Source organism: Pollachius pollachius, assembly GCF_949987615.1.
Source record: "Pollachius pollachius genome assembly, chromosome: 1".
Lineage (NCBI taxonomy): Eukaryota > Metazoa > Chordata > Actinopteri > Gadiformes > Gadidae > Pollachius > Pollachius pollachius.
Window position 1 is genome coordinate 48431903 of NC_136934.1, and position 25018 is coordinate 48456920.

General features: G+C 42.2%; 1 protein-coding gene across 1 annotated transcript; it reads left to right on the forward strand.

Annotated features, from left to right (window-relative positions):
• Positions 1-276: 276 nt before the first annotated feature.
• On the forward strand, positions 277-20864 carry LOC307079173 (uncharacterized protein; the record flags this gene model as incomplete). Its single annotated transcript, XM_079741300.1, has 9 exons — positions 277-692; positions 1553-1613; positions 5255-5331; positions 5424-5558; positions 5995-6144; positions 6418-6472; positions 6883-7048; positions 19829-19884; positions 20193-20864. 9 exons carry the CDS (start codon positions 277-279, stop codon positions 20862-20864), a joined length of 1788 nt encoding a protein of 595 aa, XP_079597426.1.
• Between the last annotated feature and the right edge of the window lie 4154 nt (positions 20865-25018).

The following is a 25018-nucleotide window of genomic DNA, read 5'->3' on the forward strand; positions in this document are numbered from 1 at the left end:
TGCTAAGGCTGCAGCCGCGGCGCAGTAGTCACGCGCCTCATTTAACCCAACTTCACCCTGCATGTGACACCCAAAAAAGTGTCATTGTGGTTCTAGGTTGATAGGCTTACTTCCAATACGCCAACTTATTCGTGCCTGGATGGAGTAGAACAACGTTTTGCGCCGTGTTTATTCCCTCCCTCCCCCTTCGTTGGTACCGTTATTTTGTTTTTGATTCGTTTTTTTTTCTCGTTATACTCCAACCTTCGGCCAAGATGGAGGAGTTGCATTATTATTATGATGGATAGAGCATTGTCACGCTGCAGAAATCCTCGTTCAGAATCTCCGACCTCGAAAAGAGCGCACTTGGAATTGTTCCTCTCTCTGTTTTACCTGCACTTGCATGCGGTGTTGTGCGCAGACATGAATTCCGACAACAAGCCCAACTTCCTATCCCAGCCCGTCGTGAAGAACATCTTCATGTACAGGAACGGCGACCCTTACTACGACGCGCGGCGCATCGTGATCAACGAGAAGCGAGTGGGCAACTTTGAGACGCTGCTGCGGGAGGTGACGGGCGGGGTGCAGGCTCCGTTCGGCGCCGTGAGAAACATCTACACCCCGAGAGGGGGCCACAAGGTGGAGAGTCTGGACCACCTTCAGAGCGGGGAGCAGTATGTGGCCGCCGGGAAGGAAAAGTTCAAGAAACTGGAGTGAGATTTATTTATTTTGCTATGTGCGTAAAAGTATCATATTGTGAAACACATATCATGTTGAGCTGTTGCTTCATTTAAACACTTATTTTCCACTGCAGAACATGGATGTTCTGCACTTTTGTGCAGTGTATCTCACTGTAGACTGCAACTGCGCATTTAGAAATTAGGCCATAGCGGTTAAAAGCCCACAGTCACATTGTCTCTAAAGCCAGGGGGACACAACAGTTAAGGCCTATGCTGCTTTGCTAACACACATGCGAGTGCTCTGAACAGTGTACTGGGGGGCGGGGGATCAAAGCCCAAACCCATTTACAGATAAGGATTAGTGCAGCACTGATGCTGATAAGGCTATTTGCCAGAAACCCTTTTTGCTATTCATAGAAACAAAGTGGGGCTTTACCTGATGTATAAAACCCTTAATTAACTCCACAATGAATTAATGAAGTGAACAGGTTGTTAGGTCGTGGATAGGCATATGTGTGTTTAGTTCCATAGGCGCACAGACGCATCTAATTGTGTTTCGAAAAGATAATTACTTGGACAAAGTGGAGGAAAGCAATGGTCCAGGTTCACATACTGCATAATTAAAGAAAATACAACTTCTATTTTGCTTTTGTAATCTCAGTATACTCAAGCTGGAAGAAATGCACTTATGAGCACTCACAAATTGGACTAGAATATAAATGAACCTCTTTGTACTCAACTATTTGCTACATTAGCTAGCATTGACCTGCTAGCATGTGCCCGAAGGGGAGAGAGAGAGAGAGAGAGAGAGAGAGAGAGAGAGAGAGAGATTGACATAGCAACAAGTGAAATACTACATGGTGAACATTGATGTCTGTGCGTCTTTCCCACAGCTACACACACATCGGCACCAAGAAGAAGAAGATGCAGATGTCCCAGAATCTGCCCGTGTCGGTAAGCTAACCATGAGGAGACATGTTGAGTCAGACTACAGCATCTCATTATGTCTCAATCTGCAATGCCAATAATTCAATGTTAATGAAACATAACAGTAAGTTGGACATGTCCACTTTCTGCCGTTGCCTACTTGTGTTCCGCAAGGATATATTCTTGGTACGCTCCTATTCAGTCTGTAAATAAGCAGCCTTTAGATCTGTTTGTCCTGAAGTTGAAACCCTAGCGTATGCCGATTACACAGTTTTTTTGTTGTTGTAGATGGCAGTTCGAAACCAAAGCAGCTGCTGTTGATAAGCTCACCAGTTCAATGGCTCAGGTCACCTCATGGCTGAAAGAGAGCTTCCTCCAACTCAATGTGTCTAAAACAGTCAGCATGTTCTTCTACAAAACCAATAGACCTATCAGTGAATCTCACATATTTGTAGCAGGCAAACAACTGGAGGTTTTGAGGCAATCCAAATATCTTACGTTGTTCATTTACTTTAACCTCTCCTTTTAGTCACACAACAGTAAACGGGTCAAGTTCAGGTGCAGGGTCTACAGAGGCTATTCTATGATTTTTTCTCATCTGAACTACTGATTAACAAGCTGGTAACAGGCCAACCGTATTATGCCAAAACCACTTGAATAACTGTACAAACAAGCACTCAAAACACTCGATGACTCTCTTTTTGCAATTTTTGCTTTGCAATGTTGTTCTATTTGTAGATGTGTCTGCATACGTTTTTCTGTGCGTAGATTTGTTTGCAATGTCATGCAATGTGTCATGTCTGTTTTTCCTTCGATGTCGTTTTGCTTTTGCTTTGATTTGTGCTTTTCTGGTCAAAACAAGATACCATGAATTAATTAGATTTAGTTTTGCCCCTTTAACCTTTGAGGACTTTTACTAACATTGATATTATGAAATGCATTTTTTCCAATATAACTACTTACAAGGATACAATAGGGCTTCATAGACTTTGGTTACGTCACCCAGAACCTGAACAATATCAGCAATCCTGTGTTCTCTCACAGAAGGGTGTCATGCTTTAAGTAAGCTTAGCACAGCAAGGTGTTTCGTTTAGCCTTCCCCATTCTAGTGGCTTCCTTTAAGAATCATTTAGTTGCCATCTCCGTGACCCTGAATTATTAATGTTGCAGATCATACATCCCCCTTACCCTGTCCTTTTTGAATGCTACAGTCAACCAGACACTATCCCAGCCATAACAAACTGTAGCTCAGATATCCAAGTTTGGCACAAGTTACCTTCTCAAGCATGATTATTTTAGTATTTTTAAAGAGTCAGCTTATATCTGTGTATTGTTTTACAATAACAAAACCCTCTGCCACTAACACCCTTGTTTAGGCTTCTGAATTCCTTTAAAACAATATTTTTGCAGTTATAAAAACATTGACTCTAACTAATTAGATTAAAACTATGTTCAGTTCTTCTTTAGTGCTATAATAACCATTTCAAATGTAAGATGTACACTTTCAGATGTCAGTTGTAGGTAAAGGAAGTACATGCCATCCATAAACTTTAAAATCATTGATTTATTTATTTATTTTGAATATCAGTGATGCAATCATTTACTACTTTTCAAAATAAAAAAGCTCATCAGAGAGGAACTAAACTCTACCCAAGGGAACTATCATGCAGAATGTAAGTAGGTCCCTGCAACAACTCTGCAACCACTCTGCAACACCCTTATTTCCGTTGCCACAGTTTATTTTATTCTTAGTTCTATATGCGGGTGTACATCCCAGCCTTGTGATGTGGTGGTCAGTGTGATGCTCATTAGTGGGCAAGCATCTAAAGAGCCAATCTGGAAAATCAAGTGGCCCTGCCTCCATCCCTCTCCCCAGCTTGTCCTTGCCTGAAGAGGTTCTGTCTTAAAGCACGTCACAATACTGCTAGGTTCATGGAGAAAACATCATCGTTTTCTTTTTTTTAAATTAAATTGTTGTTGTCTTGTTTTTCTTTGGCTTGTTACAGTGCCATTCTAGTGTTCCAAGTGGTATTTTGGGTTGTATTCAATCTTTTTACCTTTAATTGGAAAAATATATATTTGACAAGGGGACTCTTGGTTGGTTGTACACAGATTACAATCACACAATTCATTTATGTGTCACCTTTTTCTTTTCTGATTAGAGTAGAGGCATTTGTGCTTGTTTCATTAACATGACTCAAAGGAAGAGGCATTTTGGAGTACAAAAAAAAAGGAACGTGTTTATGTGCAAGAAAGAAAATAGAAAAATCGAATCAAAAAAATTGCATGGTTACCTTGACAAGGAGCAAAGAATGGGACAAAACAAAATCCAGATTCTTTTATTCCAATTCATGCCGTTTGAACCTAGAAAGCATTTCGAATCCCATGGACCCTTTTTTACCGTGCTAAAACTGACAACCCTTGATGCCTTGATGTGTCTGTCGTCTCTCTATCTTCTCAAAATAATGTATAGTACAAAAACATGTTAAAAACAAAACATAACGGATGTGTAGTACAAACCTGGCATTATTAGCTGCATTTGTTTTATCCCCCTCAAGTAATTTGAATATCAGATTAAAACCATACAGTTATAAAGTCCCATGTAGTCATGGATAGAGAGCAAAACGTACAATGTCCACATCAATTTGATCTAAATCGAGATAAACAGACACAGATTAAATTTATTCTGCATATGTTTTGCAAGAGTTCACCACGTTGCCATATTGTGAATACCCACTACGCTCATACACCCACACTGCTTCCTATAGTCCTCTCACAGGATCCCGATATTAGTGCCACAGTGGGTTGCCAGGTGTTGGGGGACTGAATTAGCGGTTCTCACCCTGGGCTCCGTCTCCCATAGCGCCCCCCTCCCCACCGCCCAGGATTAAGGAGGGGCCCCTTCTCTGCTTCATTATCTGCTCAGAGATGAAGAGGGGACGGAGCTTGTCAAAACATGCACAATAGCTCTTTATGGTTTCTCTATCTAGGGAGAGAGAAAACAAAGCAGAGTCTTTGATCTCACAACATGTACAACGTGCTGCCATAGTGCGTTTCAATTAGATGTTTAATGAATGGTTGAATGTTTTTTTCATCCTCTGTGCTTTTGCGTTATATGCTCTTTAATGTAGTCATTCGATTTGTTCCCAGCTGATTCTAACCCTGTTGAAACACAGTGAGCGGACGGCTATAATATAAATATGAATTTGAACTAGCGTGACTGAATCTGAAGCGTGCTTGATGAGTGTGCTTATTCTGTTGAAACCAGCTGTGAGAAGGCTAAGTGTTCACCTTTGAGGAGCTTGGTCATGCATGATGGCTATCTGAAAACAAATAAACACATTGCACTGAAAAGCTTGAATTAAAATGAGTCACTGAGTCAATCGAACCCTCAGTGTGTTCCCTGTAGTAAATTGAATTGTTTATGTCACAGCAGCAAGCTCCTGATCGATGTTTGGGCCTGCATGAGTTTGTTACTATTATTAAAAAATATATATTGATTTCATTATTTTTGTAACAACACAAATTCACAACACTATATTTTACTGATCCACTAAAATCAGTAAGTTTAAAACAGGCTCTTATGTTTACCAGGTTATGTTGTATTCTTCAGTTCTGTTTGATTGCTTGTAAGTTTGATTGCATTTTACATGTTTCTTTCGTCATAGGCAAAATTTATTCCGCAGAGGCGACTCATGGTTTCTGCAAGATTTCTCAAACCCATCAGGGACCCATGCCCGATATTGTAAGTGTAAACCCACACAAATTAAACTGAAAGGAATACATCAGGTGTTCAGTGCTACTCAAATGTTCTGATTGCTGTTTTGTCCTCTCTAGCGTTGTAGCCAATGGAGACTTGCTGAACCCGGTGATACGGCTGTTGATTCAACAGAGGATGCAATCCCCGCTGGAAAAAATAATGGAGATGATCACTGAGAAGTTGGGCCTTAGAGTCCTGGGGGGAGTACGCAGGTATCCATCCCAACTCCTTCTTGAGAGTTAGTTCCTTCTCATCAGCTAGCTCCTTCTCATCAGCGAGCTCCTTCTCATCAGCTAGCTCTTTCTCATCAGTTAGCTCCTTCTCATCAGTTAGCCCCTTCTTATCAGCTAATTCCTTCTCATCAGCAATCTACTTCTCATCAGCTAGCTCCTTCTTGCGAGCTCGCTCTTTTTAACTAGCCTAGCTCATTATGGGATAGCTTAGCTACTCATAGTTTAGCTAGTGTTGGTTTGCTGGCTACCTAGCGCCTTCAGTCTAGCTCTCTAGTTCCTTCTAGTTACCTAGCCATTTTTTCTCCCCAAAAATGTCCTATTTTTGCTGACATTCCGCATTATGTGTGTTCTCTCTTTTATACGCGTGGGAATGCTTGTTTTTGTGTGATTGGCATGTGGTTGTGCGTGGAAAAAGTCTGTACACGTTTGAAGGCCAACAGGTGACTGAGTGTTCCCAGCTGGAGAGCGGTCAGTTCTACGTGGCCGTTGGGAGAGAGAAGTTTAAGAAATTGCCCTACAGCGACCTCATTTTCAGCAAACCCAGAGGCACCAGGCGAGTCAACGGGTAGGCCTTGCACCTTGTGTAGATGCTTCAGAGTTTGTTGTGAATAGTGAGGTGGTAAAAGGACAGAGTAAAAGGACATGAGTGGGCTAGAACAGGAGGTGGAGCCATTGCCGTACGACTTGACTAATGCCAGTTCTGATATACATTTTTGGTGGGGTCGTGTCCTTAAAAAGGTTGAGAACTTGAGACCCCTGCTATGTGCTACTTATGACCCTTCTACTGTGTCGGCTATAGGTAAATACAAATAACATTTTCTATGTGCTTTGTTTTCAGGTCAAAATCGTACTCCTTACCTCCAATTTACAGATTCTCAAAGCAAAATGGGAATGTAAGACCCTACAATAATTGTTCTTTCTATCTATCTAGCTATTTTTTCTTTCTTTCTTTCTTTCTTTCTTTCTTTCTTTCTTTCTTTCTTTCTGCTTGCTCTCGCTGTCAGTCTTGAGAGAGCTGTATCTGTATCGTTAGGTCTAGGGTTAGGGATATATATATATATATATATATATATATATATATATATATATATATATATATATATAGTTATATAGTTATATCTGTGCCGGCTAGCTGCCTTTTTTTCCATTGTAGATGAATTGCAATAGCCATTCCTTCACCAGACGGGGGTGCTGTCTCTCCATATTTAATTGCCATGGTTTGGTTTAACCTCTTCAATGTTTATGTGTATATTTCTATATCCACCGCTTATATCTCTATTCAAAAGCTCCCTCTCTTCCGCAGGGTAAATCCAGCGGAGGTGGGGACTCCAAGGTGACACCCCCAGGTCACTCCGGCGACCCCAACAAGGACCACATCTCCTCCATGGTGCGGGAGATCTCCCAGGCCCGGCTCATGTCCCTCCGGAGGAGGAAGAGTGGGTCTGAGTCTCTGAGTGTGTCCAACAACGGTAGGCAAGGGAGGCGAGGGGGGTGGATTATACCTGATGGTTCAAAGCTCTGGTCTCACAAGTGAGACTTTTGACTTGTAAGGCTATTACCTTACAAGTCTTATTAATTCATATAATTGTACCCCTCAGTTTTTTTAAGTGCAGTTTAAAAAAATATGCTAGCGAAAGGAGAAACTGACACAGCTTTGTGATATGCAGTTAGATATGTTCAGTTTAATAATTATAAATAAGTCATTTTGGGTTGTTCCTTTAATGACCTCTAACAGAATTGTCGGGGTCAATTTACCCCAAAATCATTTAAAAGGAGAATAGTTGACCTTTCGGTGTTATTTTGGACTAAAATGTATAAAGTTGTTAAACAGGGGTAAATCCCGGTAAAGTACAAGCAGTCTATTACTTCCATCTAAAATGCTTCCCCAGAGCGGTAGTTTCCTATTGGCTGTACACCCCTCTCACTTGGTCCTATAGAATCCAAACTATCAGTTTCTTTATAAAACCACGGCTGTCTTGACTGCTCACATCAAATCCTTCATTTTTTTAACTCGTAATTCGAAGTTCTCATGCTAAAACCTTGGTTTATTTACCCTTTTATACATTACTCAAATACCATTTTAACCTTTTCTGGGAGGAGTCTTATTGGAGAATTTATAGTCACTGTGTTGAGAGCTGACTCTTTCAAAACACAAAAAAAATAGCTGTTGGTGTGGTCTGTGTCCTTATAGTCCCAACACTGCCACACATATCCGTCTCTCCATCAGGTCTCCTGAAGACCGCTGATGATTACTCAATTAAAAACACCTGCCACTAATCTACTCATCTCCTCATTGGGTCCCAAGAGCCACGCCCCCTCCTGTCTCTTTCACAGACCGATCCAAACCCCCGCAAAGCTCTGTCTGGACATATGAGGACAGCACAGCTGTCTAAAATGCATTTATAGACACTTAACTTGCTTAATGATTCATAAGGCTTTGCCTTTTATGGTCAGTATATGTCAAACATTGACTTTACATCAAACATGTCCTATTTATCTAGATAGATGAGGAGTTGATCACGAATGACCACTTGTTACACTGCAATGCAATTTGGTCTATAGTGTTATAGCTAATCAGCCATGCTTACATCAATCACCATTACCATCTCAAGAGACTGACACTAGTGCTATTCAAGCACTATTCCACCAGTACGTTACACTTAACGCGTGTCTCGTTTATTATGACAGCGTATAAGGTACACCAGAGTAGCTCTGCTGCACAGGATCGAATCCACTTATTTACACCTTTGATGAAGTGAGTGTTACCGTGGTTACCCAGAACACTCGATGTGACAACCTTGAGGCAAGACAGTGAACATTATCCTAGGTATTAGATGTAATAGGTTATTCTTTCTAAGTCGATCAAAGGACCAGGTACAGGTATATAGTGTGACATGAAGTTTGGGTCTTTTAATAGGTTTATTATGCATATTGGCCAGGAAAGGTGAATCCTATCAACAGCAATGCAAACCAGCGTATGATGGAAAGAATGTCTACTATAGTTACTCTGTGTCCTTAAGCTATCCTTGACCTATATAGAAAGTCATTCTTCTTCTACACCTTTGTACTGATCATCACTCTTTCACTCTCACTTCATTCACAGGCTTGCCCTGGTCTTTGTCTGTGAGGTTGTGTGTGTGTGCGTGTGTTTCTTTCTCCGTACCCATCAACCCTTTGCAGTATTTGCAGCACACCTAGTATACCAAACACCAAAGTATTTAAATATATACATTGTTATTTGTGATCATCCAACGGTTGACATGGTTCGATTTATAATCATGTGTTTCCCCTTTCGGCAATTGTTGAAAAAACTGAGTGTTACTTTAATAGCAATAGTAAAAATATATAATAGGGAGTTGAATTGGATACGGTTTGCTATGTAAACAGATTTTTTTGTGAAAATTCCGCTTTGATGAGGAGAGATGATGTAATGATTCAGAAGACTTACGTAACCGGCCGCCGTCTTGGATTACCACTAGATGGCACTGTTGCGCTGTGTAAAAAGAATACGGGTAATTCGGTTCGGTGCACTTCCCACTCCACTCTTTTGAGAAACACATGACATCATCCTCTGATTATATTCCACAACTAAGTTGTCTGTCCTCCAGACACCTTTGGCATTCAGACCTCTTCTGTCCTTCTCATTAGCATGAGTTGACCAATGACACCACCCCCCACATCTTTGAACACGGATATGCAGTGTAAATCTCCTATCAAATAATTCTTAGATCCACTCTCATTCATTCACATTCTAGGATGATTGTGAAATTAAACTTTAGACCAACCATCAGCTTTGGTATTTTAATTATCACGTCAAACTATTGAAACTCGTATTTGACATGATTATGCCGTGAAATCTGATTATGTACAGAAATTCTAGGAAATTAGATCACCTTCCATTTTAACACCCATCTTCTCAATGACATTTTTTTTCTATAGGTTTACATTGCAGATATAAAGTAATGAATATACAGCATATCTTTTTCGGCACATTATTTAGCCAAAACAGAGATGTATTATAGTCAGAGCAGAAATATATCTTTATATGGAGAGCAGATTTGCAACTCCCACTACGGAGTAAACACGGCATTACGTCATCTTATGTAAGTTGACAAATGTCGCGGCTGTTGCTTCCTGGCAGCAGATGTGACAGCAGAATCCCCCAAGGAGATCCAAGAATTGGGTCTGTGGTTCCAGAGAGCAGGCAACTCACATTAAACAAGGAGAAATATGCATGCGTGTCTGTGATTGTGTGTGTCTGTGCATGGATTTGGGTGTGTGTGTGTGTGTGTGTGGGGGGGGTGTAAGTATGTGTGTGTGTGTGTCTGTGTGTGTGTGTGTGTGTGTGTGTGTGTGTGTGTGTGTGTGTGTGTGCTTGTGTGCATGTCTGAGCCGTCATGTGTTTTTTCTCTGCATGTTTGTGTGTGTGTGTGTGTGTGTGTGTGTGTGTGTGTGTGTGTTTGGGTGTGTGTGTGGGTGTGTGTGTTAGTGCGTCCGTGCATATCTGAGCCCTCATATGTTTTTGTCTCTGCATGTGTATGAGTGTGTGTGTCTGTGTGTGTTCATCTACATGCGGTAAAGCTCTTATTCGCAGGCGTAGCAGAGGCTTATTGCGAACCTTTTAATGTCACCTCACAAGCCACCGGTGCATCTGGGAGGCCGTGTGTCCCGTCGCATTAGCGTCACAACAAAACAAGTTGCATTATGGGGCCTCCTTGGCCTGACATTGACCAAAGATTCAATTATCAGACGGAGCAGGGGGGCAGACGTGCTTACAGACATGATGTTTGACAGCGGCTGGTGGGATCGCCCCGGAGACCACATCGCACACTCTCTGACGTGCTTCATCGCTTGACCCGGGGAGCCCGGACCGCTGGCCTTAAAACACGCCGCCAACGCTCCAGCAGACAGTACTCTGTAGCATACAGCAGTAGCCCGGGCGAAGCGGAGCGGCATGGGTTATCCATGCAAATAGAGGGGGGCCCCATGAACACCGCAGATCAGATTGCTGAATGAATGGGTGGTTAAATACGTCTCACTCGGGCTCTGGCCGTGGTGCTGAAAGGAAAAAAAAAGAAAAACGCGTCTCTCAAAGGAGGCTCTCATCTGCATGAAGGTGATGAAGGTCTGTGCGAGTTGAACGAGCGACGCTATAGTCAGCTGGCCCCGCCTCTCCGCCATGTTTGATAAGCTGACGGCGCTGAGACATGGAGCTAAAGAGCTGAGACGCCTCATGGTGCCTGTGATATTCCAATGGATGGCTCCTTCGAGGGAGACTAAGGATACACAGGGGAGGCGTGCGGGACTACACGTCTCAAGTGATAAGACGCATACTGATAATAGAAAATCTGAGCATTTACCAGAGTTGGCTTCAATGCAACACATAATGATTGTTCTGTCTCAAAGGGCTGCATTTCCGAGGGATTGTTCAACAGATTGCAATTGTTTGCTTTTTCCCACTTCCTCTTCGCTCACTTGCGAGATTCCACACGAAATGGATGTAATTTCCTCTCTGTAAAGCTATGTCTCTGTAGAACGTAGGGTTTTACGTGATACTATCCCCTTGGTGTGTTATTAAGGGCCAAAAAAATGGTTTTAAATATCTGTGGCCAAGGATAGTCCTGACAGTTGTGGGGTGTTGAAAGATTGGAATAAAAGTTGCATGGACGTCTGTGAAGGTGACAGGATCACAGCAATTGTGTTTTGAAGGATGGTGCTGAATGGAAAAATAACAAGAAGGAGGGAAAGAGAGCGAGAGAGAGAGAGGGAGAGAGAGAGAGAGAGAGAGAGAGAGAGAGAGAGAGAGAGAGAGAGAGAGAGAGAATATGATCAAACAGTGCAACAGACGAACGGACAGGTGGAAGATTTAGGGTGTTAGGTTTAAGGGGCGAAGACAGAGAGAGAGCTCAAGATGAATGTAAGGACAGTGAGCGAGAGATGGAAGGCAGAGGGGTGGGTTGGGAGAGAACTAGATACAATGACCTCATTGATATTCCATGTCTGTCCTGTAGCAGAGATGAGTTGAGACAGGGCAGATTCTCTTGTTTTTGTGAATGTATGATTGTGTGTGTGTGGTTGTGTGTGTGTCTGTGTGTGTGTGTGTGTGGGTGTGTGTGTGCGTGTGTTTGTGTGTGTGTGTGTTTGTGCATGTGTGTGTGTCTCTCTATCTGCCTTTATACAACAGTGGCTGTTCTTTCTATCCGGCGCCTTGAACCAGTGGTCACGTTCTCACACAAAAACTCTTCTCTCATCACACATTTCTCTCATTCCAGCGAAGTTACGATGTTATTTTTTAACGTGAACAACACTGCGATGGCCGACAGCATGAGGCACAGGAGACCTGATACAATCCAGGAAAAAGGATATGACCTGATCACACACACACACACACACACACACACACACACACACACACACACACACACACACACACACACACACACACAGACAAAGACACAGACACACACATCATTCCATGAAGGGTGGCTACAATAACACAAAAACACACACACACACACAAATACACACGCACACACACACACACACACACACACACACACACACACACACGCGCGCGCACCTCATTCCATGAAGGGAGAGTACAATAAGGGTCCAACAGAAGGAGAGGAGGAGAGGTCCACGAGGTGTGGAGGAGTTCGGCAGAGAGGCGGTGGAACAGGAGAGACGAGAGGGCGAGAACGTTCATTCAGGAACACATTCAACGAGACAGAGCACGGACGCAGACGAGGCGAGCGGAGGAAGGACATCATTGGGACGTCACATAAGAGAGAGCTGGGTCGCTATCGAACCGTGTCTGAACAGCCACGGAGAGGAGTGGAGGCTAATGGGAGAGGAGAGAGACACGGATGTTTGTCTGCGAATAGTTGTCCCTTTCCCTGAGAGCCGATCCATATTACGGTGTTACTATTCACATGCATTCACGCCTAATAACATGTTTGCAAAGTGCGCCTCCTTTTGTCTACTAATCTATTTTCTATTGATCGGCTATCCTATTTGATCTTTAAAGAGTGAAAGACAGCAATTACGACAGGAATACAAACGTGTAGAATAGTGATTGTTGACTTTGTGTGTGTGTTTTGGTGAGTGTGTCGTTGAGAATAATGTGGTAGAATCCTGAATGCCGAATACAGAAATGCATGATTAAAGAACAACAGTTTTTCGAGGAAGGTTTTTCACAAAGCGAAAGATGCCCTCTTTTTAAACCCATTTTCAGCGAGTGAGAAAAGCAAGAGCACCACTTAGTTATTTAATCCGATTGGCAGGAGTTTCTCATACAACGTAAGGAGCCATAGGTGGAAATCAATTGCTACCCAGCCAAGGCCACACTCATTGCGGAGCCCATCCTTGAGTAGTTTGATGGCCTCTCAAAGCCACATGCACTTTGCACCACGGCAACTCCTGTTGCAACTCTGATCCCCACATCAATAGCTGTTCCATGATGAGGACGTCCGCAAGGTTGACTAGGTTTCATGACCCCAGGGCAAGGGGGGGCCCGGGTATCCCATGGCTACAGAACATATCCCCCAACTCAGGCTGTCTTGCTTGGCTGGACGTCTCTGTCCTGTTGAGTCTATGCGTGTGTGTGCACTTGTAGTTAGGCCTAGTGTCGGGAGTATTTAGTCTGATATAATAGACTGTGTTGGCCAGGGAGCAGACTCATGGGGAAGGAGGATGTGTCTCAGAACGGATGTCTGTCTTTTGTTGGGAGGCTTACTGGAGGCAGGAAACAGAAGACACTCCATTTTTGGGCAAAAGTAAACAATGGAAAACATCACAAAATGCCTGTTTGTTAGGTGTGTGCTTGTATAATCATGGTTTATGTTTTGTGTGTGTGTGTGTTTGTGTGTGTGTGTGTGTGTGTGTGTGTGTGTGTGTGTGTGTGTGTGTGTGTGTGTGTGTGTGACTGCGTGTCACCTCTCTGTCCTTCCCCATCCTCTCCTCTTTCCTCTCTGTCTTTTTTATTCTCCTCTCTGCGGCTCAGTAAGAGTTCAACACAAACACACGCACACACACTCACACCCTATATATGATTCTTTGATGCCGGATTAGCGGATTTAAGAGCAGCGAGATATACTAATCTGGCAGATTAATCGCGTAACAAGTGTTTCAGACATCACATACAACTCTTGCGCCAGGGCCTAGCTGTGACGCACGCACGCACACACACACACACACACACACACACACACACACACACACAGGCATACACACTCAAAAGGGTAAGTGTTCCGTGAGACACTTTCAGTGACACACTCTTTTCTCTCCTCTCCCGATGTCTGCCAACTCTAATATAACCCGCTCCGCCGTGGATTTAGGAGTTGAGCTTCACACACGCGATGCCTGAAGAGACTGCGATAGTATACATCTAAGCAGCACAGAGTGTGTTGACACAGAAATGGAGAGACACGGAAACGAATGGGCAACGCAAATAGCGTCTGTTAGAGAACGGAACGTCGGCCATTTTCAGAGCGAGAATTGCCGTGTTTTTTGAGTGCGAGGCTTGAGGGGGAGAGGTGTGTGGAGGGTCTGCTTATGAGAGGAGAGTGTCATTAAGAGCTTTGGCATTGATACGGTTGGGTGTTTGTTGGGTGTTTGAGGTTGTATAACCGACCACCAATTGACTTAAGATTGTACTCGTGTCTGATGGCCATCAGACACAAGAAGGCCATTCTTTGGGTCATTCTTTATTTTTTTCAGAAAAATATGCAACTATTTGATATAAGAGCCATCTGCTCCTCTTCACTAAGAGAGACAAAAAAAATCTCAACATCAGCGCACCATTATGAAAAATAAGGAAATGTGCCAAGAATACAAATTTCAAGAGTTCCTGTTTTCACTTATAAATTTTCTCTGGAAGGAACAATCTACTATGAACACAAAGTACATATCTGTTGAAGCAGTTGGTTGGCATTGGAATACAAATTCAATGTACTAGGAATACTTGAAATGGTTCTTTGTGTAGTCTTGTCTTGTGATTTCACGCATTGTTGTCTGATAGCTGTGTGTGTGTGTGTGTGTGTGTGTGTGTGTGTGTGTGTGTATGTGATTCTGCGCGCCTAGTGTGTGGTTGGTGAGCAACAATGTCTCCATTTTTTTTGTGTGCCTGCTTGTGAATTTGTGTCTCTGTGTTGGTGCCTGTGTGTGTGGGTGTGTTATACAACATGAAACTAGTTCAATGATATTCCAAAATCCAAGACACTGAAAATACAAACAAAGTAATAATAGGCAAACACAAAAACAAATACAAACATAAACACACAAACAAACACACACACACACACACAAGGGCACACTATTATTTTCTTATCGTAACATTCAAGACAAACAAAGAGTGAAAAAGAAAGTACCCATCACTTTTCTACATGGTCTTATTTTCCCTCAAGTCTTTGTGGACATTTAATTTCTCACAATGTTAATTATAATTGTTTTGGAAGGACTTCAGCAACCCAAGAGCAGTTTGGCTAGAGGGGAAAAGAAATAGAGGTTTTACAGAATTAATCGTAATTGTTTTGGCATGCATAGCTGTAGTTTGTATAAGCCAGTGTGAATGACGGAGAATGGAGTCATTTAAGTAGTGAACATCGCTATCGTTGCCATACGCTCATTAGCTATGAATCCCACTGCGTTATTATCAATACCTAGCAGAACGTCCCGCATTCTGGTTGGAGAGTGTGACATATAGGGAGAGAGAGAGGTGTGTATGTGTGTGTTTATGTGTTTTTGTGTCTGTGTCCTTGTGTGTGTGGTTGTGTGTGTGGATGTGTGTATCCAGAGTCTGAGGCAGACAAGCTCAAATCTAGGTGAACAGAGCATTTCACTTTATTTTTCTTCATATTTGTTTCTACAAATCATGTGGCTGGAGGCAGGGATCTGTAAGTGCGTAATTGGCTAACACAATCTCAGCCAGCACTAGTAAACTGTTTAAAAGGAATTTAAATATCAAAATTGCCTTCTGGAACCTTCATCCCTTTGCGCAAACCGGTTTCTCATTGGTAGAATTTCTCTGTGACAAAAGTTACAGAAATTCCAGCTAAAACATGTCAGATGTCCGGATCCAAGATTCGGTTTTCCATGAGAGGTTTTTCATTGTCCGAGGACAGAATCAGATGCTATCAACAGAACTCGACCGCACTGAAGTGAGGGCGGGATCGCTTTAGTTGTGTCTAAGAGTAAAGTAGCTGAGGCTGAGCTGTGACTGCAGAGCTGTGGAGCTCGGTGGCGCAGTGGTGACACTTAATGGCGCCATGCGGCCATATGTTGTGTTGGCTTCAACCAGCTTGGGATGGGATATGGGCGGGGGGTGTAACCAAGCGTTGCTAAGCCGAAACACCCATGAGGTCTTTTTTTGTTGCAGTGATGAGCAACAGTTATGTTGTGAAGCGGGTGACGGTGTGTTACCATGGCCTTGTGCGTGTGTAAGAATAGCCTCGGATTGAACGAAGTTGGACGTTTTTTTGTGTCCTTCTCCCATAAAAATTCTCCCGAGAATGTACAGCATGCCAATATCTTAAACACTGAATACACCAAAGCAAATGCTTGCATGGTGTCATACACTGTGTAAGTGGTAAACATTTAAACTGTTGTTGGATTGCTGTCCATATTGCACTATCACGTTCACTCGTAGAAATGTAGAGTTGTTTTTTTTCAGAAGATCAAAGGGAACTTTAGCCTGGAGACCACACTGAACGACTGACCCCACATTCCGTTACGCTGCGTGGACCAGTCTGGAGCTGCTGCCGCCCACGGCGGTCACACTGGGCGGGACGACTTGCCTTGACAGACACACTCCTTCAGCCAATCAGCGTAACCAAAAATGACATCATGGTACTTTATTCAGTGGATGCACAGAATAAAGAAGCATGGCAAAAATGTATTTTCCGATATGCAACTCTGCTAGGTTCATACTCTTGATCTTATCTAAGAGTTGTTATTTGGACGATTACTGCAATAACCTCACTTATGGCGGTGTTTACTCTAGTAATGTTAATGTTAGCGCTGGTTGATTCAGGGGGCGCCATTATTGTTTTGCCAGCAGCAAAACAGTTATTTATTTCACTTCATTTACTATGACGAGGTCCCTGATTTGCCCGGCTATGTCATCAACTGCAAAACAGTCCCTGATTGGCCCCTATTAAATTGTAAATTATCAACATTTTTGAGTAAACAACTGAACGTGAGGTCATGTGATCAGGAGGGTCTCCAGGCTAAGGGAACTTGGGAGGGAGGAATGATAAATAGACATAATGGAAGTTGACCGGGATTCAGTGCATTTCACCAAAGAACCTCCACACTCATTTCACTCTAAGTTCGATGTATTCATTGTCAACCGTTCAATCTTTGAAAGCATGCCGGAGTTATGGCAAATTTCTTCTTTTTTCTTTTTAAATACAATCAAGGAAGCGATCAATGCTTTTTGAACCATCCAGAGGATTTCATCAGTCATGGTTATAGTGAAATCATTAAGTGTTGTAGATGCCTCCTTGGGGAAAACAAATGAAAGAACTACCGAAGATAAAAAAAACAATGAATATAATCTCCAAAGTGCCACTCAAACATGTCCTATTTGTTTTACTTAATCGTGTGTCAAACTTACAAATTGCTAAATGAAAAATGTCTTCAATGAACACAAAAGAAACCGAATCTGCAAAAGCAGTTGACATTGGGCTGTGTTCCAAATTCAAGGTAAACTACTTGCACTCTGAACACTTGAAATTGCTTTTGTGTGTGTGTGTGTGTGTGTGTGTGTGTGGGGGGGGGGCTTTTCACACACACACACACACACACACACACACACACACACACACACGCACACACACACACACGGACACACACACACGGACAAACACACACGGACACACACAGACACACAGAGAGACACACACACGGAGAGAAAGGCGAGACTGTTGTAAATATTTGTCTTAATTTGATTTAACTTTTTTCAGGAGGCAGTGGCACAGCCTCAAATCACATTAAAGATGTTTAGAGTGCTAGTTTCCTCTCTGCTGCTTACTGCCTACACTCAATCACTTGGCTCCCTCCACATTAATGAATGCGCTCCATTTCCATAAAATATCCTTTAAGAAGTCAATTACGATTACCGCAACGTTTCATCTCTGCTACCAGCAAAACTTCAATCAAGTTTCGCATTTAAAAATGCATTAAAAATGTCCCCTTAAACTCGTCTAATCTGCGACTGAGCAGTCTGTGTTTCTTTGTTCATACGCTGAGGATAAGAAGCTTGCATTAAAACGGGGTGATTACAGTTTTTTAAACATTTCCTTGCCCACTTCTGACACGTTTGATAAGAGGAGTCTGTTTTGCATTGTTTAATAAGGAAAAATAACAAGCATGTAATTGTGTTGTTTATTAGAGCATTGTGTTGTGTTACCACAACGCTAGGAGTTAATTACTCTGGCCCTGGCATTCACTTTGGTTCGGAGAAGCACGAAAAAAGACCTGCAATTAATTTTGCACCGAGACAAAACCTGTTTTGCCTCCTTGATTGCTTCTTGTTTTCATGAGGGTTTCTTGACGCTTAAACCACAACGTCAAACCGAGGTAGTGCTCATCCTGACCCCCCCCTGAAGATGGTCCTTGGTAAAAGCGCCGGCCTTCTGTGAGGCGTGGTTGTGCTTGGACGCGGTGCTGTAGTCCACAATGGTGTTGTTAGATCTGCATGAATTAACTGGCGTGTCACGTGAATCCGCTTGTAAAAGGGTTGACAGGAAACAAGGATTCCGGGTCTGGAGAAAAATGGGAAATGAATTTATAATTGCCTAATCATCATTATCTCTCTGAAAATAGTTGTATTTATAATTTATTTATGTGTGTTCGTATTTATTTTCCGTTACAAATCTTTAAGATGAACTGGACTGTGTTTATAATCTATCTCTATTTAATCTACATGTATACAATACTCTACTGCAGAGATGCAAAGTGCATTAATAAAGGACCAGCATAGGACACCCAGAGGGGAGGAGATTTTAATCTGTCTGAGAGGGCAAAATATGGTTGGTCTAATAGCAGTCATAACTTTAATAGTCGAAGGTCATGATCACCCAAGTCCAATGCAATGCAGTCTTTCAAAATATGTCTGGGCACTAATGATGTAAACATAAGTATAAGTAAGTCTATTGCTGTACATAGTTATATGGTCATCATACCAGTAGTGATAATGAGGATGATGGGGAGGTTGATACTGATTAATATGTGGTTTATTACAGTGCTGGAGTCATTGCTGGAAACATTATCTCAATAACAAACCTAACGATACACATTTAAGTAATATGCCATTATATGCCCTTCACAGTTGACATCCATCGCATGATGTGTTTATTTAGTTTTTTCTAATGCACTTATATGATTGCAAATGCGACTTCCAGTGCCCCCCCTGTTCATTCATTGTCTCGGCAGGTTGTTTACTTGTATTAAATATGGCATACCTCTTATATCCACCAGGTGGTACTGTTGCTGCGTGTTGTTCAACACCCACGTCGAAATCTATGTTCTCAACACAGCAGATTATAATTATTTTTACAAGAAGCATACATAATAGCACCATATGCTATTAAATGATTGTATTTTGTAATCAAAATCTTCCATTCAAGTTGTTTATCTTATAATGACTGTTATTTTTCATTTGCATTTAATGCAGTTGCCAAATTAATCAGGATTTTCACAATGTAATATATATATATATGAGTTCAACTCGGGTAACATCTAGTAGGATGATTTACAGTGCTTTTCAAAGAGGCAGACAAGTCTGAATATATCGCGGGGGAAAAAAGCCAATACATATAGAAAATAATCCAGGCAAACACCCAAGAATAACTTATTTCACTTCAACCTCGGCTCATACTTCCATGTGATTTTGGCTAGCTTGAGCCTGCTAAATCTCAAATACAATCAATTCCCTAACGCTGTGCCGCTATCTGTGAACACCTTTCACTGAAACATTTCCCCGCCTGGCTGTTTAGGACATGCTATCGGCTCTCTGCAATAGCTTAGCCATTCACTCAGAGCAATTTATTTTTGTCACCTCTGTGTCACAGGAATCTTTCAGCAACACTAAATCCTTTGTATGTGACAGAATAAAGATTGTCTTTTTCGTTTCTTTTTTTTTGTGTGCTTACGTCTGATATAGGTGAGGAAAAGAAAGAAGAAATAAAGAAATAAATAAGGGGATACGCCATGATTTTCTAAAAGCAAACCCTCTGTTCTCTTCCCAGATGACACAGGGTCAAAGGTTGACGATGGGGACCAGCCAGCCCCGCATGGAGAAGAGGTAGAGGCGAACATCTCCTTTAACACACACGTATCCCTTTAGACCACGCTCACTGCCATGACCGCCACATGCTATTGATTCATATCAGTACTGCCCTGAGGTCATAAACAAAGCTCTATGTAACACCTGATAAACAGGGCCCGCGGCTTACCGTGAAGTCCACAGAAAATACATGTCGCCCGGTCCGGCATTAATACCACCTTGAACTTTCTTCGTTTGGGATTTACAAAGTGCTTTGTGGACCTCTTTTGTGATTATTGTGCCATATCAAGGACGATTCAACTCAGGACATTATAATTGTTTTCTAGGCAGCTGGCAGCAGGGAGAAAACTCCTTCTTCTGCTGAAAAGGCCAAATCAGACCGAGGTGAAGAAGACAGCCGTACCAACGCAGGGACAGCACAGCAAGAGGTGGTGGCAGAGAATGGAGGAGAGGAGGAGAAGGAGGAGGTGAAAGAGGAGGTGAAAGAGGAGGTGAAAGAGGAGGTAAAAGAGGAGGAGGAGGAGGTGAAAGAGGAGGAGCAAGGCGCTGATGCCACTGATAAGGCCAGTGGAGACTTGACCGATGACGTAGAGGAGACAAAAGAGGAACAGGGAGCAGGAGCGGTAGGAGAAGGAGAGAATGACGTGGAGGCAGGAGAGGAAACCGGGGCCAGGCCAGATAGCAACAGCAGCAACAGCAAAGGCAACGGCGTTAGCAACAGTAACCAGGAAGAGGATGAGACCAAATCGGACGAGGAGGCCACAGAGGGGTCAAGAGGAGAGAACAAAGAGGAGAGGGAGGATAAGGCAGGGGGGGGGGAGGGCGATCCAGCCCCCTCCACAGACGCCAAAGAGAATGGAGAGGCCGATGAGGGGGAGAAGCAGGAGGCGAAGGGGGAGGAGAAGGAGGAGGAGAGGGAGGTGGAGGAGGAGAAGGGTGATACTTCAACTGACGGGGAGGGGAAAGGGAGAGAGGAGGCAAGCCTGTCCAAACAGTAAGAGGGTCGATTCAGCCCCGGCTTCAGCGGCAGAAACGCGGGACGCAGAGGGAGAGGAGGAGAGCCGAGAGGAGCAGACGGTCAACTAGAAATAACAGCTGAAGGGTAGAAGTTTGAAGAATACAAAATACTTGCGGTAGCTGCACAGCACCAAGGTTTTCAGTCAATGGAGTATAGTCAAGGAGGGCTCGTTTATGAGGTACTTCACTAGATGGTGTTTTTGGTTTGGAAAAAATGGAACGTATCAAAAAGCCATGCAATTGGCTTTTTGGAACAAAAGTCCAATGAAAAAGCAAGAAATTAGGCTCTTACCAGTACAAGTGGGGCGTCTGGTAATACCAGTTATATCCTTCACATATTTTCCCACAATGCACTCTTTCAGGAATGAATTGTTCCCCCTTCCCCCTCGATAAAAGTGAAGATTAATTGAATATAATGTGAATTGATTATAGGATGATTGCCAAAATATGTGTATTTTAAATACATTTATTTGAATACCTGTCTTGTGTCTTTCTTAATTCAACCACTGGAATGCCATGAAAGGTACCACCAAAATGTTCATTTCCACTATAGACCAAAGCTTTTTATGTTATAATATTGATTCTCATGTTATAATCTGTATTATTGTGTCAGTTTGTGATGGTGTTTGTGAGTGTTGTAGCCATAGGCATGGATGAAGAGAAACATCAATTACATTGATAATGATAATGTGTTTATTTTCAGAAGAACGTATTGAATGTATGCATTCTTTTTTGTAATAGTGCTTCCAGTCGATGGGGTAACATCCTTGTTGCCTATGCTGTGATGGTCATTTGTTCGTTTGTTTGTTTTGTAATTCCTCCCTGAAGGTTTGCATTTGATACCCTGCCGAAAGATTGTGGGTTTGCTGAAATGTTTAATTACTCAACTGAGAGAAAATCTGCACACACGTAATTAAAAGGCATCGTTTTAAATGTACTTTCTGGGACCATTTTATATTTATTTACTTAATAACTTCTATCATTTCGTGTTGAGTTTTCCCTAATTAGTTTTCTCAATTAATGTCAACATTGTTATTCTTGCTCCTTTTTTCTTGTCTTTCTTTGGATTTTATGTTCACATTGTCTGGAAGCATAATATCGGCACTTGTTGCCATATTTTATATTGTATTTAATTTGTTCTCTCTATATGTTATTTTGTGCTATTGCAGAGTGCTGGGCGGCAATATTTTATCAAAAGGGGGTAAGTGAGTACAATAAGCTATGTGCAACTGTATGTTCAAATAATTAAAAAAGATGAAGAAGACAATAAGAGTATTAGACAGTTAAAATACCATCTCTACTTTCTCTGCTATATAATAATACACTCTTCTATAAGACCTTCCAACAAACAGATGATTTTTAAAGTAAAAAATAAAGGAACTAAATATAACCTGTGTCGTTTTGTCTTTCATGTTTGAGTAGGCAATAATTTGTATGACATGACATACATTAACAAGGAGAATCTATTAATAATATGAAGGCGAGGTGACCCTTTTATGAAGCCAGTCTGTATGGTTACAGACCAATTAATTGAAGGTACTGGCTCCATTTTCCACAACCAATGACGCGGCAGCATCAGCATTTCTCATTTGGTGTCGTTCAAAGAATGTCAAGCTTCCTCAAACCCAAGAGGAGTTCTGTATGTTGACCTTGACTTCTAAAATGTGATTTCCTAGTCTGGGAACGAGACGTACCTGAGAGCTCTTGTTTAGTTTGCTTTGGAATATGAGTCTGCCCCTCCCCTCCCCTCACAACCTTTATCTAGTAGGGGGTGGGTTTAATAAGATGACTGTAGAGAAGCGCCCAATGGGAGTGCCATTGAGGCGTTTTCATCAACGACCAAGATGGCTGCAGCTGATGTGTCACAAGTCTCCTTGCTCTGATTGGTTGTAGGTCTATCAAATTACACCATTTATTTTCGCCGATTGATAACACACTTGGAAATCTAAAACGAACTTGGAAAGGCTTCCAGGCTAATAGGCATTTTCTAATTTGTTCTGGCGATGTCAGGATAGGTATTTCCTGAAATCAACAGCAATTTGGAGTTTAAATGAAACACATGACACTATGGAGGCCCTAACCATTAGCCCAACCCTGGTTGGGTTTACAGAACCCTGCTCCTCATGCACCTACCCCACCCCACCCCACCTGCCGACCAACCGGAAGACAGCGTCTCTTAACCAAATCAGTTTCTATGACTGCTGCAGCCAATCGGATTGAATCTGGATCCAGCCAGTGATGTGCTTTGTGTCCATCATAGCAACTCAGTGGCAGAACAATTAAGGGTGGAAAGGAGAGAGAGAGAGAGAGAGAGAGAGAGAGAGAGAGAGAGAGAGAGAGCGAGAGAGAGAGAGAGAGAGAGAGAGAGAGAGAGAGTCAGAGTCAGACAGAGACAGTGAGCGTGTGTGAGTGTGTGTTTGGAAGAGACGCCAGTCTGATGTGTGTGAGTCATACAATTCCACCAGTAAACTTAATGATCCATAAGGTTCTATTTCTGGAAGCCTCATCCATCCTCACAAGGAGTGCTTTAGGCATGGGTGTGTGTGTGTGTCTGTGTGTGTGTGCGTGTGTGTGTGTGTGTGTGCGTGTGTGTGTGTGTGTGTGTGTGTGTGTGTATGGGTGTGCGTGTGCATGTGCATCTGTGATCCAACTACAAATTGCACATCCAACTGCAGTTACTGGCTGTGCAGACTGTTATGTTATGTTCTAACGTTTCGTTGGTGTTTCAGCGCTCAACAGGAGACAACCGCATTCAAGGGTTTAGGGGGTTCATGCCTGCACTTTTTTGTTCAGTTCACATTGTACTCTATGTGCACATTGGCCCAAAGCACATGTGCACAAAGCATACATGCAACTGAACACAGAGAGAACAAAGATGAGAAGCTGCCTTCTATCTTTGAGGCATCTTCAAATGGTTTCATATTTTGGACATTTTAAATAAATGTATAAACAATACATAAAATTTAATTACATTGTTTCGAAATCGAGAATATGTTGTTTTTTTGGAGGTGGAGGATCTGTGGTGATACACAAGACTTCAGTTTTGACCATTATCTAATTTGATCACTTAATCATGATATCTCTTTCATTTTAGAGTAGCTTTAAATATTTTTTTCTGACATTTTCGTTGAACAAATATAACAGAACATATATTTCCATGTAGGCCTGCTGAAATTCGGTTTTATTTTGCAGAATCAAATATGTATATGCTATGTCTGTTCCTTTTCAAGATAGCCATTTTAAGAAGAATACATTGTATTGTTGTCAAATGGCTCCAAGCTTTTCCCCACTTGGCACAGTTGTTGTACTCAATCCAAAAGTATCTTGGCGAGGCATTGCTGAATGTACCTTGAGGTCATTTGATACACACATGGGCGATGATCCAAGATTACAATTGATGAACAAAAGCAGCTCTGGGCAGCCATTGTGATTTCAAAACTTTAATTTGACAAGTTTCTTCAACATCTCTGCATTGCATTAACCATGTCTTCAAGACAGGTCTCACACATAGTTAATTATTCCTGTATTCCTACAGTCATTGGCTTAAACGATGAGAATCACAGCCTAACAATTATATCAGACGAGTCTTCAAGTGTTTAACATTAACTACTGAGTCGAGGAGTAAAGAGCAAAAAAATATAGATTGTAACTTATATGACAAGGAAACTGAAACTCTTCATTTTACATGACATGTTACTACGAGTCAACACATTTACTGACCATGAACTGATCGTTCAGACTCTTTTCAAGGAATTCTGTCCTGCCCATAATGTCCTGTGTATGTCTTCTTATTTTGCAGCTTAAATGGTGTTGTCCTATTTAGTTATGTCCATATAGTCATCTATAGATGTAATATCACACACACACCAATTTAGTCCGATGGCAGTCTCGCAGCTATGGTTCAAAGTAATTCAAAGGAGAAAGATATCACCGTACCACTGTAACAGAAGGTGTTGGCTAGTGGGACAAGGTCAAAAGGTCATCTTACAGTTTGTTTGTTTGCCCGCGGTGTTCGTGTTCATAGGTGTATTAAGCCGACTGCATGAATGGCACCCTGTTTTGAAACCCCTTAACAAGAAACACAATGACTCAACCCAGTCCAACCCAACCCAGTCGACGTCTAACTGTGAACCTG